The sequence below is a fragment of the Euprymna scolopes genome, chromosome 7, assembly GCF_053919585.1.
Source record: "Euprymna scolopes isolate OS-2025 chromosome 7, ASM5391958v1, whole genome shotgun sequence".
Lineage (NCBI taxonomy): Eukaryota > Metazoa > Mollusca > Cephalopoda > Sepiida > Sepiolidae > Euprymna > Euprymna scolopes.
This window is the reverse complement of record NC_136488.1, coordinates 119,132,857-119,152,631: the sequence shown is the minus strand read 5'-3', so window position 1 is coordinate 119,152,631 and position 19,775 is coordinate 119,132,857. Positions and strand designations below refer to the sequence as shown.

The 19,775-nt window shown below is 34.2% G+C and overlaps 1 protein-coding gene across 1 annotated transcript in view; it reads right to left on the bottom strand.

Annotated features, from left to right (window-relative positions):
- LOC145279914 (calexcitin-2-like) overlaps positions 1–19,142 on the bottom strand; it is a 359,870-nt gene extending 340,728 nt beyond the window's left edge. The window contains exon 1 of the mRNA XM_080131471.1: positions 18,314–19,142. Within this exon, the coding sequence (XP_079987597.1) occupies positions 18,314–18,413 (100 nt within the window). The 5' untranslated portion in view covers positions 18,414–19,142. The remainder of the gene's footprint in view (positions 1–18,313) is intronic.
- Between the last annotated feature and the right edge of the window lie 633 nt (positions 19,143–19,775).

The following is a 19,775-nucleotide window of genomic DNA, read 5'->3' as shown; positions in this document are numbered from 1 at the left end:
CTTAGACGCAATCCCTGGAAGACCAAGCTGTAACGAAATACAAATAGTACCCATAAAGGGAACAGCATCTATTCTTAAAAGAGCCCTCGGATATAAATTTAAATCATAACAGAATCAAGTGTTAGCTCCAGGAGGGCGCGCCTTGATCTTAAAAACTTACTGAAGTTAAATTAAAAAAAAATACATGCACTCTCACACGTACTCATATATATTCAAGAAAACTTTATTTACATGTAGTGAAAAAAAAAAAAAAAAAAAGAAACGAATGTATATTTATTCAATATTAAGAATATAATGACAGCCCCCCCCCTTCCGCCCCAAATAGTTGGTCTTTTTAAATGTAGAATTCAGCCACAGATTGACTTATTCGCTGTACCAAAGATCTTCAGCGCGGCTAAACTAGCAACTACCTCAAACTCGCCTGCCTAGGCGATGCCTATAACCGTTACGCTATTTTGCTCCTGCTAAGATGAGCATGTGAAATTACAATGATCAAACATTGCCTAAACGCCTAAGCCCTATTTATTTACACAAAGAGCATTGTATTATACTCTTGTGTTTATATGTGTGCGTGTGCGCGCGCGTGCATGTATATATATATATATATATATATATATATATATATATATATATATATATATATGTATTAGTTCTGAGTAATCAACTTTATTGCATTTGTTTATTTCAATAGCTAACTAATTAATAGTAGATAGACTATAATAATGTGACTTTTTTGTAAAAGAAAAGTCACGTCGATGCGAGAACCACTCATGTACAGTTACACGGGAAGCTGGTAACATAATTCCATTAATATAAACTAGGTTATATTGTCTGGTAATACTAATTTAGAATCGTGAATATTCTTCTGGCGCCATACAATAATCATGGAAATGTATAACAAATGGAGATTTGGTATCTGTCTGTAGCGGAAACTATATTAATATTACTTCTATTACGAATTGACATTTGATATACATGTGAACACGAAATTATAATATTACTACATTTTATTGCACAAATCAATATAGTATACTATTTCAGACTAATGCACTATCTTTCAATCTCTAATTCATAAGGATAGAATAGTGTAGTAGCTGTTCTGTTGTGATGATACCATCATCCAGGGCATTACCTCTTACACAATTCGAATTACTATATTATTTCAGTCTGAATGCTCAGTTCATGGAATTAATGAAGTATATCTTCTGCTGTTATAATGGTACTTTCCTAGGCATCATCTCCTCTTTTGTTTTTATTTTATGTTGTTGATTTGGGGGATGTATTGTAGTATCTGCTCTATTGTCATGAGACTATCGTCCCAGAAATTACATCTGCCTTTAGGAGCAGTCTAATATATGTTCGTTCGTCATATATACTAGCAAATATAATAGCAAAATATGTGATCAGAGGGGGGTAATTTTGTTAGTAATTTTAATTAAGATTATATTAGAACATTTAATCTACAGGCTATATTTCACCTGTCGAAGTACATATAGTTCATTTTTCTCCATAAACGTTACAGTTTTTGTTTTGTTTTTTTTGTTTTGTTTTTTTTTTTTTTGTTTTTTTAGTGTTTGGTTTCTTCTTTTTTTTTCTCTCTTTTTTTTTTTACTAAAGCCGATTGACAATGAGTTTTCGTATATTCCGTTCCGCTTTTTAGGTGGAACGTCTGCCATGCTTTGCTCTCAAACAAATTAAGTCAGGAATAGTTTGTTAGTCAGTTGGGTAAAAAAAAGTGAATGTCACTGGAAGAGTAAACGTTCTTGTAATTAGTCTAATTGACCATAATTCACACGCAGCAATATTTTCACGTGAGAGATAATATCAGGGTGCGAGGTGGTTCAGTTTCTTTTATTAAAACTAGCAAAATACCCGCCTTGATCAGAGTGTTATATCATTTGTGACAAAAAATTATCACTAATATTTCTAGGCCTGGTGTGCCATCAATCTTAGACGAGTTTAGCCAACTTTGTCTGGCGTTTCTAGGGAATATTAAATACACAAGCAATAAATTGGGGATATATATCGATGCGCAATATTTTTTTAATGTTTGTTTTTTCTCCTAATCTAAAATTTGGTTGCATTTACTTACAAAAGTTAATTAATAGATTAATATAGTTTGTGTTGTGATGTTGGAGAAGAATATTTATAAGTTTAGACATCAAACTGCGAGTTCCATGGCTTTCTTTTTTTTTTTTTCTCCGGCATCTTTGTTTATTTGTAGTTCTTACATAAACATATTTCGATGAAGAATCGAAACGTCTGTGGAACTCAGGAAACATAATATTTTTCATTTCAATATAAAAAGATCTCTAGATTTTTTTTTTTTATTTGTTTGATTATATCTTTTTATAATCAGGAGAACGAATTCTATTGAACATTATTTACTTATATATATATATATATATATATATATATATATATATATATATATATATATATATATATATATATACAGAGTGAGAGAGAGAAAATGTGTTCAAAAAATCAATCAGTTGTAATAGGGAATTAATTAAAATGAATGTTTAAAAGAATATGCAAATTAGCTAGATATTTTGCAGATGAATGCAATTTCATGACTCATATATAAGAAAGTTGTATTTTCTTTTTAAATAAATTTAAAAAAAGTTTGCTTATTAAATATCAATACACAGCAAAAACATATATATATATATATATATGTGTGTGTGTGTGTGTATGTAGAGAGAGAAAGAGAGAGAGAGAAAGAGAGAGAAAGGTCTAATTTGTTGAATATTGTTTTATAAATAGTGCCTTTTTTATTTTTGTTTATGTTTTGTTATTTCATTTCGAGTCAACGTGTCAACGGAAGTGGACGATTTTGCACACACCCATCCACCTACTCACAAATTAATATGAACTCGTCCAAGTAAATGTCATCTCCCATTAACTTTGCTAAGAATAGGGAGGTTCTGCCATGTTTGATGGTTGCTCAAACATTTTTCATACTATTAAATTATTTCCAGTAGGTGTTCCTTTCCATTGTATAGAACACACAGAATCTCTGCCCCTGCCTTTTTTTGTTCCCAAAGATCCTACATTTAGTCCGACCCACTGACCCTGAAGAAAGACGAATAGCTACCTAAAAATAATGGTAAAATGTCTATGACAGTCGCATTAACAACCCATATGTTTCTTTTCCTTTTTTTTTTTTTTTTTTTTACTTTTCTTTCCTTTTAGGATGAGGTATCCTACTGGATGCGAGCTTTTCACTTGCTATTTCCGAGCGACCTATTTAGTATTCTTAAATGCCCTCTAATGTGCAATTGTTTGCATTACTCTTGCACTTGATGCTCTGTTATATTTGCCAAATAGTTTTCTAAATTAATTTTCATGGGCCCAGTGGCTCCTATGATCATTAAAAAGATTGATTTCATTTTTCCTATCGTACTTGATATTTAGAACTATTCTTCCTCTCAGCTCTGTTTAAGCAAGCGTCATTACAGACATTGACTTCAACTAGGGTTGCTACTCTGTCCCTCTTATTCTATATCATATGTTTTGCGTGTCCGATTTATCAGACCAATGAAAATTACAATACATACTTTTCTTTGGCTTAGGCATTATGCACGTCCAAGATTTGTTGAAATGTGTCTCTTGAGAAAGCTCATCATATGCCTATCAATGAAAGGAGGTTGTATGTAACAAGTGTAGAATCTTCTGTATAGAATTATTTAGTATTTCTATGTGTATCTATTAGTGATGGGACGATTCCAATATTTTCCTAATTTCGATGCAATTATCGATTCTTTAATGAATTCCCAATCCCAATACAATTATTGATTCTGTACTAAATTCCCGATTTCCATACAATTGCTGATTCTGTACTAAATTCCCAATCCTTTATAAATCTTAAAATATTTAATATATTTTATTCGATTCCGATACCCAAACAGTTCTGATTTTTTCGACTCCCGATTCCGATTCCGATTAATCGTCCCGACACTATTACTTTCGCTTAGTATATATTTCAAATAATTTGTGAAGTCTTTCACGGGTTTATTTTGTCTATGATAAATAGGCGCATGAATACATTTTGTCTATGATAAATAGGCGCATGAATACATTTTGTCTATGATAAATAGGCGTATGAATACATTTTGTCCGCATTGCCAAACCTTCTATCGCCATAACAAAAATTTATTTGGTTCTTCAATGTTTCTTACTTAAAACCCTTCAGAATTTATGGTTTTAATAGAGGTTGTGATATACTATTGCCAAAGGTGCGTTATAGTTAAAACTAATAGGTAATAAATATTTAATAATATAACTGTTACCAAACGCAAGAAAATTTACTTTTCTACCTGTCTGAATAAGTTAAACGCGTGTTTATTGATAGTAAGATTTATTATTTATGTATTTATTCGTCATTTTTATTAGCCAAACGCGTGTTTTCCATCGTGCCTGTACGAAGTGTTGGTCTCAAATTTAAGAATTAAAAAAAAATAAATAAATAAATAAATAATAATAATAATAAGAAGAAGAAGAAGAAGAAGAAGAAGAAGAAGAAGAAGAAGAAGAAGAAGAAGAAGCTTATCAAAATCCAATTGAAAACCACCCTCGAACTTACGCTTACATTAACCCCATACTTTTTTGTTATATTTACTAAAATTCGCGACAAACTCTCCGGGCGAAATAATGGAAAACACCCGTGTTAGTCTAAGTAAAAGTAACGATAACAAATACATTGATAAGAAACCTTACACTCAGTAAATACACGTCGAAATTATGTAGGTAGATAGAAAAGTAAATTTTATTGCCTTCGGTAACAGTTATTGATTTGATATTTGGTTTTCACACACTTTTTCAGATAACTAAAATGCACAATTGACAATTAATTTTTATAAAGATGTTTCATTCTTACAAACCCCAAACTTCTAAAATTGGGGCATCACCAGTGGATGCACATTTTCAGTCCGATAATCGTTTCAGTAGTCTCGGTATGATATGAACAACACAATACAAGTTACGGCTAGCTCGGATATGTGTGAGACTATCGTGGCTAGGAGCAACCAAACGTTATTTGTTGATCGTTGTCCCGTTATGTCAGTCTCACACCGATATACTTTTCTCGTCATCATCGGTCTCCTAAGCAGCCAGTCCCTCTCCAAAATATATTTACTTTCAACAGGAAATGTACCTATGTACTATGCCTCCCCACGGGACAGAGTTAGACACCAGGGTCGTTTTTTAACGTGGAGAAATGTAATACACTCGATTGTATCTTAGCTTAGCGACTGGAACTGGCTGCATCCGCTTGTTTCCTAACTTATTTTTTTTTTCTCTTGTTCGCTTACTTTGTGCGGCCACCCTAAAAAGTTAATAAACAATGGTCATTGCGTCACTGATTTATGTAGAACATGGCTTTAATATATTGTCATTTACTTTGTAGTAAATCTATCTTGTTCTGGTGTGTGGGTGTGCAAGAAGTCACTAATATCGCACATATACAGATTCTGATTTAAGGACAGATATGCATGTATAAATATACAAACATGGTGTATTATTATGTTATTTTTTATGGTAAAAGCAGGCATGGTTATAATCAATCTGTATATCTATAAAAAGTGAAATTGTCTGTCTGTATGTGTACATTTCCCTACAAAACTACTCTGTCAATTTTCAGTCTACAGACTCGAGATTTGACATAGAGGGCATTGAGGTTTGGGAAAATCTTTTTAATCGTTTTTCGGCCAGAAATTTAGCTGTCATGGGGTCAAAGTTCAACGATTTGACCTTTAAAAAATCCACCAAACTCCTCCGCCAATTTTGTGTCTGAACACTTGAAATTTTATGATATGGATCAAACATTTTGACTTGATTTGAACCCAAAACTATAAATGTTAAGGGGTCAAAATTGGGGTCAAATTTAAAAACAAATTGACCTCTGCGGTCTCTACCAAATTATTCAGCTAAGGTTTGGAATTTTCACATGAAGTATATTTAGATATAGGGCAAGCTTTTTAATCGGCTTTTGGACGAAAATTTGACTGCCAAGGTGGCAAAGTTCAAAAGATTTGACCTTTGCGGTCTCTAGCAAACTATTCAGCCAATTTTGTGTCTAAACATTTGCAAATCAGACATGCAGCAATCTTTTTTAGAAGTTTTGGGGCGAATATGTGGCTACGAAGAGGTCAAAGTTGAAAGAGTTCACTTTTGCAGACTCTACCAAACTCCTCCGCCAATTTTGGGTCTAAACATATGAAATTTTAGATGTAGGTTACTTGGACATAAGTCAAACTTATATATATATATATATATATATATATATATATATATATATATATATATATATATATATAAAGTTATGAACAGTACATAGGGTCCGAGCAAAGCCGGGCTGAACTGCTAGTCTATAATAAAGTTAATTCATATACCTTATTATCTTATGGCATTTTGATAAGTTTTATTCTATTGCTTGCTTCCCAATTCTTTCGGCTAATAACAGGAGGGGCTTGTGACTATTGCGAACATCCATAAGTCAAATGCAGAATTGAAACTTTGCGCACGCAGGTGATCGGCTTACGTCAGTATTCACTTCAGCACAACAATATATCATCAATCTATATAAATTAAATAGTAGTTTTTTGTGTGGCAGGTACAATATAATATTCAATGAAGAATTGACTTTGTAATGATAAATACAAAATCTGGATGAATTAAAATATATTTAGGTGCATTTTAGACTCGGCATGGCCGGGCGCCGCCCCCTCGCTAGTATAATAATTGTATTGAATATAATTGCAATTATATCTTATTATTAACGCAGTTAATTAAATTAAATTAAACAAAATTAATTAATTAGTACAAAAGAATACAGTCTATTATATGGCGTCATTCGTCTGTGTAGGAGAATGGATACGTGACATTAATATATCGTCTTTTACTTCTTAGCGATCTTGGGAGCGAGGAAGTAGTTGTCTGTAATATAATACCTTAAGTACATATTCAAGATTGTCAATTCGATAAGATAGGGGAGCCCTGGATTAAGGCAAAACAAAAAATTTTAATTTTATTTACAAAAAAACTAAACAGATTTTATCAATTTAGAACAATGCTCTGAAAAGCATGAGGAATGAGGGATGGTCGGTGACAATTTTTTATCTACCCTGCTCTCAACGTTCCTGTCTAGACTACGAAATCGAGTTTAAAATTTTTCTCCCTTGCAGAACCTTTCTCAGAGGAGAGACGTTTCTAGTCTTTATCTACTTTGTCTTTAAAGTTATAATGGGTGTTCGATTGATTTCCAATCTCTGGTTCGTCCTTTGTAGAACATTCACAGCAAAAACACGTCTAGCTACAACCACTGGAAATAATTTTTCTTTCGTCCTCGGTGCACATTCGATGCCTCCGTTCAGTCACGAAAGACAAAGGATACCCCTGTATGCGCAACTGCGCATGTTATTGTGAGGCAAGGGTTGCGCAATCCCTAACAACACCTGAATCGGCATTGTTTGAGTCCAGTGACAAGTAGAAGTCCAGGAAACGACTGGAAACAATGCCGAGATAAGCGGAGAGTACATACAGCACCTGGAAGCCCCAAATTGTCACCAATTCAGTACTGACCAGGTTCAACATGTCTTAACTTCAGTGATCCAGCAGAAACCGGTGTGTCAACGTGATTATGCCGTACTCTGTGCAAATAAAAAATAATAAATAAAACAAAACAAAAATACTCTGAATATTTTTTTTCAAAAATTCTCATTTGCGAAACACTATTATGAAGGGCTTTTCTTTGTCGTTTACGAATCAAAATTCTGCCGATCCCACTAATCGTTTACAACTTCTTCTACGGTATTGTACATTGTTTAATTGGCAATCTCATTAAACCCTATCCTCAAATCGCCTTTTGGCCTTGATGAACGGTGATCCATTAGTATAAAAAAAACATATACACACTTTAATCCATTCGCACGAATTTTTTTCTGACTTAAAGGTTGAAAGTTGTTTGGTCGTATTGAGCGCCTTCACATATGCAACGCTATACCGACACGATTAAAAACCCAGCTGATCTTTCCATGGACTGATTAATTCTAAGATATTTAAACATTGCTATTTGTTTCACTTGTTTATCTTTTCCTTACATTAAATCGATAATGTGATTGTTTACTTTTTATTTATGGAATGTTATTGCTGTCAGGCACGACTAAAACATTTTATTTGTTTTAGTTTTGAGATAAAATATTTTAGCAACTTAAAATCTCCTCGCTTTCAAATCTTCAACTAAAGTTAAATATTTATATTCAACACAAATTTGAGCACCAACATAGTATGACATAATGTCTCTATTTGCCTTCACGCGCATACAAAGTTAGACAAAGGGGCGTATTTTATGTGGGGAATATTCAATTCCCATAAAAGAGGCACGGCGGATGGTGTAAAATAACGATTGCTCCACATCAAGGACAGAACATATACTGTACTTTGAAATATTTATTTACACAAAATATAAAAATACATAATGGACAAATTTAAGACCATTCAAAAGTGTGGGGATAATGAGTGTCGTTGCTCATCCTTGGTCTCAAATGCTTAAAATTGTCTAGCCTACTCTTAACTAGAAATATCTCTGTCATTTACTTGAGGGGCTATCCTATTTAAGATAACCCCAAATTTGTAAAAGTTTTATAGAATTATTTACAATAATTATCATTAGCGAATAACATTTCATTTTCATCTCAACCAGAATGCCGAGAAAGCAAATTGGAAGGCATATTTTGCAGAAATACTATAAATCCTGCCCGTGAGACTTAAGAACACCTAGTCGATCTCCTTATAGTGTCGATTGTTTCAATGTGGTTATTTAAATCATTTAGTAGCTATCTACTAACCTGAAGATATAAAGTGCCATTAAGGTAAAATTTAATATTGGATTAATAATGGTTTATGAAAAAACGGAACAGGAAATGCGAGTATAATTTAGTAAACCCTTTAACATGGATTCTGCTTATTGATATATCTCTCCGGTGGCATTATGGGTCTTAGAACGTGTGGCTAAGAAAGGGACCATCCAAGACCCATTTTATGAAACGTATTGAGTGGAGAGAAACTTGAAACACACAGAACGAGAAATGTTTTTGTTATACTTCTCCGTGTTCATATATCAGTTTAAGTAAATGAAGTTATTGAATTGGAGATTTTTCCCCCTAAAAAAGCTTGAGAAACGATGAAAATCAGGAACATTTTTACATCATTTTATTAATATTTATTATTTGGATTATTCAGCCTATTGTTCTTATCTTAAGTGTTATTTTCACAACGTTTCGGCCGATGTAACTTCCGACTTTTTTCATGTGTATATTCCCGAACTCTGGAATCTTTCTGTCGAACTCTAGAACCTGCACTGAATTTCGAACGGAACCCTTTGTTTTATCCACGGTTGCATCATGCTATAGTTCCGTCAGCCATGACTGGGTAAAAGTCCTAAATAATTCGTAATTATAGTTTGAGTTTCGCCGCCACTCCCGAAGAGTGTAACTTATAACTAGGGCTATGATAACAGCATATTCTTATCATTGTTTTGTCTCTCGAGTATATATCACACGTAGTTAGGCACAGTTAATCAACCGAGTACCACATCACTCTATATAAAAGTTAATAAGATATCAACGGATGCACACTCGAGAGTTAAAACAATGAAAAGAATATGCTGTTGTTAGAGCCCTACTTATAACTAAATTTTAGCAAGTACTTTATTCACTGCGTCATGGATCCTTGCGGGGAAATATCCCAAAAGGAAAATCAGTTGTTGGATGTAGATTGGGAAAAATCTATATAAAAACGATATTGTGTTATCTATTTCTATGACATGTGGACCAGTAACTGAAAACAGAACCTTATTTGGTTTAAACGTCAGATTCTACGTAGATATTCGAAAAATAATCACTATTTTAATAGGATAATAATTCTTAATCTTTCATAATTCAGTTTGTTTGTTTTTTGTTTTTTGTTGGTTTTTTTTTTTTTTTTTTTTTTTTTTTTGCCAGGAATGGGTCATTCTGCCGAATACCGGACACTTAGCCCCTATTTCAGAGATTTCAACAAAGAAAATCAAATAATTCGTTGAAACGCAATTGTTTGGATTTCTGTTTCATTTCGTTTACCGGATATATTCGCCAAATACTTTTTTCATTTCTTTATGATTAGCTTGGTAGTTCGTATCATTACTGGAATTATGGGGATCCTACCAAGATTTCAGTTTTGTTTTTCTCTATACTGTACAAATTAGTGTAGGTTGGGACGTCAGTGTACAGTCCGAGAACAAGCAGTGCACTCTGACTAGTTTTATCCAATTAACTGTGATTCTTAATCTTTAAGACCAAGGTACCTGGTGTTGCCCAGGAATCAAACTGATGACACAGTTAATCAACTGAGAACCACACTACTCTATATAGAAGCATATAAGATATCAAGAGCTACTCAATTGAGAGTCAAAACAAAGATGAAGACGCAAAAAAATATAAACACAAATCACAAAAAAGTTTGCTTGTTGAACTGATGAGAGCCCTTGTGGTTTCAATTGAACTAATCAGAGTACATTGGGTGCTTTTCTTAGACGCATAATCTGCTCTGGTTACTGCCGACGTCTTTATCTGAATAATTTTATGTACCTTATCGAATCATATCCGTAAGCACTATGGAGAGAGAAAACGGGGTTCAACAAAATCAATTGATTAACTCGAATGTAAAACGAGAAAAAATCAATGGCTTTATATTACAAAATGAAAACAAGAAAAGGTACGAACATTTCTAATAGAAACGTTGATTAAAAGCTTGTTTTAATTAAAAACAGAAATTAGATCGATATGACATTATGTAAAACATAATTTTTGCGTGTGGTAGAATGTTGAAATAAAACAGCTTTAATATTGCTTACTTCGAAATGTTGGAAGTGACGTTTATCGCGTATTTGTATTCGAGCTTTTTCAATTATTTGTTATGAGCTTAAAACAAATTAAACAAACAACAAAACAAACAGGAAAACAAAATCAAAACTACTTTCGTTAGCTATAATTGTGGAAGAGGGGTAAATGGTGGAATATAAACCAATCCTGGTTTTAAGTAAACGAAGTTAAATTCTATGCTACAGCATTCAGAAACATTGTTTAGTGGAAGAATTTATATTAAAATAGTGAATTTCAAACATTCAAGAGAGAAAGTACTAAAGAAACAACTGCAGAGATTCGAGAAACAGATTAACAGGGGAGGACTTTGAAACGAGGCTGATAACGAATGACAAATAAACTCCATATAATTATGTAATAATGTAAATAGATTTATATAGGCAGTTGCTAATTTTAAGGAAATGCGGAGAGGGATATAAAAGTATTTAATGTTGAGAGTAGAAACTATTCAGGCTGTTTTTATTAGAATTGGTATTCTCATCTTTGTAGTCATTTTCACAATATTTTGGTCGATGTAAGCACCGACCTTCATAGCTAATAGAACGAAAACAGTCTAGTTCCGTGGATTAACTAAAAGGTACAGTTCGAAATTCCGTATAAGTTCGCGAGTTTTATTTAAAGATCCCTAAGTTTAAAAAACCTCAAGAAAGTCGTAGGTACATCAGATCACACACACCAACAATAACATAGCAAAGCAATATCCACTTTAAATGCTGTATATATTTATGCTCAGTCCCGTATATGAACAAAAAAAATGGTATTCTTTCTTTACTTTGGAAAAAATACTTCTTTGTCTATTTGTGCTATTCTGCCATAAAAGATTTCCCACATTCAACTTTGGGTTGGCTTTAATGTCACGCCAGGCCCACCAGCAGCGGGAATGCAACGAAACACCTGTCACTGATTTAATGTCATCCACATCCACACTGTTTCACATCACGCTGTTCGTGAAAAAATGCGGTCTTTTCATACTATACTAGCCTGGGTGCCCGGCGTTTTCCGGGTGTTTAGAGGTGTGTATTGAGCAAAAAAAAATAAATAAAATAAGGCGGTAGTAGGCAGACAGGCTCGAACCCTTAGCGTGAAGGAAGAAAAAAACGTGAAAAAATAAAACCTGACGTGTTTGCTGTTGCGCCCATCGCCAAACCGGAAGTGGCGAAGGTTTGACTTAAAGCTAGATGATCGAAAAGAGGGGATGACTTCGAAAATATCGGCAAAAAATGCAACCCCTCCCTGTAGAAAAGTGTCCAGTTGAGGGTGAAGGAATTAATGCTTTTGGCCAATTTTTCTATCTTTGTTGTCCGAAGGGCCACGCTTCAAAAGATCTTGTGAAAATTCTTCGCCTCTGTCGAAAGTTTTCGGTAGACACACAAACATACATACATACATTTAATCAGACATATGAGATTTATATTATAGAAGATTAGCAGAGAACCCCGTTGTTTGTCCACACGAATGCAAAGTGATAAATAAGAAAGATAAATAGGAAAGGCATAAATAAGATTCAAAATTCAACGCCAGGAAGACGGAAAACCATAAAAACAAACTTGTTTACCGCATCAAGATTGACTTTAATAAAACTATGCAGAGTACACTGTGTGATCTCGGACATCACCTTGATCACTGACAACGTCCCTACCCACATCACTATGTACGCCTTATCAAGTTGTGTCTGAAAACCAAATTTCAAGTCTGTAGCCGTTCAACTGATAAAATTATGTGTGTTCATACAATCCATACGTCATACATGCAAACGTGATATTCTATTCATATAGATCATAAAATTTACAGAAGTTTTTTTTTTTTTTGCCCTCGGCAAGTGCATGTTATGTTTGCAGTAAAGTTCCATCCTTTTGTTTGCATACAGCCAAGCGTCCATATTGTTTGATCAAACGTCACCAAACATGATAAAAAATATCGGTCATGTTCTAACTTATAACAGATTTTATTTGAGGAGATCTAGGTCAAAAGTTACAAAAAAGGTGAAAGTCACACTTTTGACGATAACTCATGTTCTGCTGATTGTAAAAATACACTAATTTATTCACATTTTGTATGATCTTCAAAGGTTTGGTCAGCGTAGAAAGTTTGACGATATTTTAACCTTCGATTTTTCCAAATATGATGCATTGATCTGATGCTCTTTGACTACAAAATTCAGCAATTGTGTTGCGAATTATTAAGGTTTTTTAATGGCATAACTTTGGGAATACTTCATAGAACACTAAGGCCCAAATAAGGCTTTAGTTCATCATTACGTTGTCAGAGGAAGGTATTCAGTCTCACGTAACATATGTTTTTGTATTTTTTTTTTTTTTTTACGTTATGCGTCCAATCGTTGGATTGCTTTGAACCAATACCACAACACAATAATTCGTTTCTTCAAAACGCCCTTTACTTTTGCTTATTTTGTATGTTTCAAAACATAGTAAACCGTTTGGGTTATTTAAGTACGTCATATATTATAAACAAATAATTGCAGGCAATTAATTGTAGACAAGTTGCTATTATAACTATAGATGAGATAAGAAAAATACTTTTGATTCTAAGTTTATATTATAGTCTTGAAAGATTGTGCGTATATTCACAGGAATAGGATGGTGTAAGGCTCTGGTGTGGATGCATTCAATTGGTGTCAGGTGCTTGGTTGTACGCCATAGCTGGCATGCCTGGCGTGAACAGGAAACCAGGGGAATCTCTACTCAAAATGAAATGTGAAAACCTCCAGTAACAGAGGGGCCCCAATTGACCAATTAAGACACGGTTTCTTAATAAGTATGAAAGGAACATCAACAGCGATGTTCAAGATAAATATTTGTCCATCAAATAAAAATAATGTTGCTAGCTTTTATAGGCGTTTAAAAAAATAACGTTCACATACCGTTTTCTTTAAACTCCCTACAACGTCCTCTCGGCATTACTCGGTAACTATGCAAATATACTGCTTTGTAAACGCACATTAGCATACCCGTGTTGTTGTTCTTGTTGTTGTTGTTGTTGTTGTTGTCGTTATTATTATTATTATTATTATTATTATTATTATTATTATTGCGATGGTGTTCACTGGAAGCTGAGTGACAATAAGTCTCCCCAGATTTCCAGTACTCTCCTCCTCTTTCAATACCATTTGCAAATAAATTTGCATCATCTAAACAGCTACTTGCCATTGATTTTTCGTTGGCAGCAGCTATTGGTCTTTGCTAGGATTTGAGTGACAATAAGCCTCACCAGGGTCCCAGTTCTCTTCGCACTTATTCGGCTGCGGTCTGGTCAGTTCATCGGTCTTTCCTTCTTCCTTCACTCTACTTGATTATTTTGTCTCGCTCTTTTTTGTTGCTGTTGTATTCTTATTCTTATTCTTATTCTTCTTCAACTAGTATTCCCATCAAGACGACTAGGGATTTTTATCCTCGGCCTCCAAAATCAACAGAGACCATTCCTCTAATCTGGTTTCTATGGATTACGGTATAATGCTGCTCCTGTGCAGTTCGAGGATATCCACCTTTCCAAGCTTTATTTTCTCTCTTTGAGAAGAGGCTAGTTCGCCTGAGGCACTCTTACCGACGGGGTTGCCAAGACACTTTTTGCGGGTGAGAGTGCCTATACTCTGGGGCGCTGACTTCTCAATCCCTAATTTCTGACCCTGATGTCACAGTTCTTGCCGTGGGGAAGAGCTAAATATCTCAGCTACTACATATCCTCATATTGTTTGTTATTTCGGACGAGGTACCTCCCTGCCTTCTTCGGGTTCATCTTTTCAAATTTGGGAATCTTTATGTTAAACTCGAAAATCTACACAGGATTTTGTAATTGAATTTTTCATTTAACCTTCGGAAATATATTGTTCTTGTTCCGTCAGACCGGGTAGAAATTTAAAATAATAATCTTATTCGTATTATATATAAAAGAATAACTATACTGCTCTCTCTCTCTCTCTTTCTCTCTATCTATCTATATATATATATATATATATATATATAAATATATACATATATATGCATATATATATATATGTATATATATATATATATATATATATATAATGAAGCGAAAAAAGCAAATTTATTTCTCATTCGTAGAATTTTGAAACTGTGTCAGAAAAAAACTCACACAAATTAAAAATGACGCTGCTAATGCATTGCATTAAACAGAATATAAATGCCAAACGGATATTTGCATGTGTATTTATCATCTGAATTAGTGTTTTTTGATTTTAGGAATGTTAAAACTTTGTAATATATTTCTGGACATATTGTTAGACAAAGAAATTGCATTGTCATGTTGTTTGACCATTGTGAGATTTTTCCACTCAAAAATATCGTTCATAAGGAATTGGACCCAGGAAAATAATTGATTGCAATGTGAAAATAATGTCGCAAACACTCCATATTCACACAGCGAAAATGCAATGTGTTTCCAACGTTGTAAGAACGTTTTGTCAGCTGTGTAGAATTACTATATTACAAACAAAACCAACATTTTATTGTATTTATTTGCTTCCCCACCAAAGCAAATTAGGCACAAGGCCGTTTTTAATGTGGGGTAAAAACCAGCTCTCCTAAAAGTAGGCAAAATGAGGGCACTCTGATTACCAAAAATAATAATTGTCCCAGTATAGAGGGTTTACCCTCCATTTACTGGGACTAATTACCTTAAGTGCAGCATCTGCAGAACAGATACTAAACTTTGATCCCGGCCCGAGGAACCAACATTTTATTAAATAAAATAAAACCCTGCTTTTAGCGTTTCCCCTCCCCCCCCCCGCTAAATTTTGCTCCTTCCAAAAACAGATATATCAATATTTTTTTTTTTTCTAATTTAACATTTATATTTTTATACACTTCTCCCAACTGCATAAAAGGGAATTCTTTGTGGGACAAAAGAGAATGTGCCGCAGTTTAATAGGCTTTCCCCTCCCCTTCTCTCTCTCTCTCTCTCTCTCTCTATATATATATATATATATATATATATATATATATATATATATATATATATATATGCTATGTGACTTTGCCGTCTCGTTATAGTTTTATTATTTGAAATAAATCGCTGTAAACACGAGACAATACCTTTTTATATATTCATTTTAATAGAGAAACGTTAACATTCTGATAATTTCGACTTTCATTTATATTTAGATGTGACCGTGAAGAAAGGAAACGAATGAAGAAATAAATTTCCCCTGTCACTTGCAGCTTAGAAATAGTCATATTTTGGAAATGTAATTAAAATTGGATTATTTATGATTAAAAAAATTATATTGGTGTGTTTACAATGAGTAAGCTCCTAGTTGACAACCGTTATTACAGATTGGAAGGGATTTAGGATGTTAGTGTCGACAGTAGGTTTCGTTAATCTCTCGTTCTAATTCTCCACGTTACTTTCGAGTTGAGAACCCCTGTCTCTGCTCACTCCCAAACCCCCCACCACCACCATGCCTCGCAACAACGACATCACCACGGGGGGAGGCAAAGTTAAACACATGGTCAAGTTGTAATTTGACGAAAATCGACTATCTCAAACGGGCACTCTGGATTAAAACAAAAATAAAATTTGCTGCCGGCTAGAAGGAGTTTTTCTTTACTGAAAGTGACACTACACTTTGCTCCTAGCTAAACCCTACTTAATTTAATCGCAAATCAAAATAAGATGTCTTATCATCAATATGGATGTATGCAAGCCCGTTCTACTGCAGATATTCTAACTGTAATATATATGTATATATGTAAAGCATATACCATTCACTACGTAAGGCAGGAGAGGGAAGAGCAGTAGCCCTAGATATATCTTAGGCTTTTGACAGGGTATGGCACAATGGTCTTCTCAGGAAAATCAGATCCTATGGTATTACTGGAACGAAAACTTAATATAATTAAATTCTTCCTAAATAACAGAAGAATCCAAGTTGTCCTCGATAGTCATACATCTAAACAATATGATATAAATGCGGGTGTACCTTTAGGTCGACCCTGTGACCTTTATTCCTGATATTCATAAATGCCCTCTCGGATAAAATAGTCTATGAGATGGGTATATTTGCTGACGACACCACGCTCTATAATAGGCACGAGAGGAAAACAAATGAACCAAGGTAATGTCGGAAACCATAGATGAAGACCTCCAGTCTGTAGTGAAATGGGATCAAAAGTGAATGATAACGTTTAATACCGCCAAAACTAAGTTCGTTTCCTTTAATAATTACAAGAAACCTTCTCAACTACCAATAGCCATGACTAAAGATACATTAGCTGAAAGTACTTTGTTCAAACTCCTCTGCTTAACGTTCACAGGAAACATCAGTTGGAACAGATACATCGAGGGCATTGCTAAGGCTGCTGCAAGGAAGATTGTCTATTTCTACCATGCTAGAAAGTTCCTTACACCTGAAAGTATCCTGTACCTCTACAAGGCCACCGTCCGCCCATGTATGGAGTAGTGTGGTCACATTTGGGCTAGTGCATCTGCTACTAGTCTTTCACTTTTGGACAAGGTTCAAAAGAAAGTCACCAACCTGATAATTCCTGAACTGTCATCTAAGCTTCAACCACTGTCCCATCAACGAAATGTTACGTCCCTCTGCCTGTTTGACGAGTATTTTAATGCTGGATGCTCCAACGAACCAGAAGCCCTTGTACCCCCCTCGACGTAAATATCCCCGAAAAACTTGACCAGCAGCAAAGTCCAGCCTCTACACAGTAGAGATCTTCACATGTAAGAAAACCTTCTACTCTAAGAGTTTCTTTCTCAAAACTGCTAGACTTGGAATTTCCTTCCGGGTTCCTGCTTCCCCAACTGTACTGACATACAGAAGTTCAAGTGTAATGTTAACAGACGTCTTGCTGTTCAACTCCCTTCATAGTATGTCCCTGATAGTAGCCCCCTACACCAAATGGCACTGTGCCTTGCTTGGAATGAAAATGTAAAAAAAAAAAATAAATAAATAAGATGCATCATATAAAAAGCAGTAATTTGTGTTTTGTGTATGTCCATCTAAAAGTAAGAAACTATACATGTTACACCGAGAAAACGCAGTCTTTTCAGTATTAACTTGGACGAAATACGGGCACATTTCATTTTTAAATATTCATTCTTTCATGGATCAACAGGAAGAAAAGTAGTCGGGAAGGAGATAGACATTTAGGGAGATTTTTTTTTAATATCTTATTTTTTTAGGTGACCAGAGAAAGGAGGGCGTTAGGGATAGAAAGAGTGAGAACGGCTTGTACGATGGGGGAAGAGAATGGAGATATCTGTAGATGGGGAGTTCGAAAACAGGCAGAAGTTTTAAGAGAGAGATGCTTCACACAAACTTTTTAACTGCTGTTTATTTTGTTACCCATGCCCCCGGGCAACGCCGGGTAACCATGCTGACATAAAATAAGATAACTCACCGTAAAGAAGATGAAAAATATGTTCATATTTTCCTTTCAAGAAAGGTGAGAGGTTCTCACTCGTGTGGTTATCGGCTGTTCCGTTTGTGTTTTCCGTCATTTTCTTAACTGAGTGAAATATCCAAAGTTTGGGTAAAACAAAATGAATGTTTCCTTAAGTCCAGCGTCGATGTTTTTCTTCAGCTTTGTTTTGTTGTTGTTGTTCGGTATGATTTTATTCCAAGTAAATTCCAAAAGAACAGGTACTTTACTTTTTTTTTTTTTTTTTTGAGATGTAAGATATATTCGGTTTCAATTATTTTATATATATTTATTTAACAATAGTAAAATAAATGGAGCGTAAAAAATATCGAATATGAGCAAAACTGCTATAAAATGACAGTAAAACTTCAATAGGACAGTTTTAGCAAAAGGGACGAAAAAGACAGCGAGAAAACTAGGCAAAATGTAGCAGACAAAACAAACACTGAGAATCAACTGTAACCCGTTTGATACTTGTCCGTCTCTCTCTCTCTCTCTCTCTCTCTCTCTCTCTCTCTCTCTCTCTCTCTCTCTCTCTCTCTTCAACGAGATTAAACAGCCTCGGGTGTCTGAATGTGATGAAATGAAACACTGGTCGTGGTCGGGAAGGAGAATGCAGTCTAGGTTCGACTTAAACACTTTCCTCTGATAAATACACATTTAACACGTTTTAAAACTATGTACGTTGTTTTGTTTTGTTTTTGTTGTTTTTTATTCTTATTGTTTTTTTTAGGTTTGTTGTCGTTGTTTGTTTTGTTTTGGTACTCTGTTGTTGTTGTTGTTGTTGTTAAGTTTCTTTCTTCGAATCGTCTTCTTCCACCCCCGCCGCCGCCGTCGCCACCAGCTGTCTCCGATCAGCAGTCACACTAGTATCTACTTTTAACTTATAAGCACTTTTATTGCTCGCATGTGCGTAAAGATTCCCATATACGTTTGTTTCTTTGCTGTAGTAAAATACAAACGTTTGAAAAATAAAAGAAAACTTGATAATAAAAGCTGAACAAAAAAAAAAAAAAAAAAAAAAAACCAGCACATAAAAACTTAAGAATGTAAAAATAAAAAAGGAAAAAAAAACAAAACATGTAATAAAATATTATCCCAGATGTTTAAGATATTTGTCCCAGGAACGTGAGGTGTCCCCGCTATTCGACAAATACAGCGATCAAATTTTAACCACAGTTGGAAATTGGCTGAAGTTCGGACAATTTTTTTTTTTTTTCAGAAACCCAAGAAGATAACACCTGGCAGTTTAATTAGATGGGAATTTTGCAGTATAGACAACAAAACGAATAAATATATAACAAATAAATATTTACCAGATATAAGATAAGTTACTCTTCTACCTATCTGGATAATGTGTTTATGTTTTAACTTATTTTAAAGCGTATATTTCAAAACACAAGTAATGCTGAGTGCTTAAGTTAAAAAGAAAATAAAATGT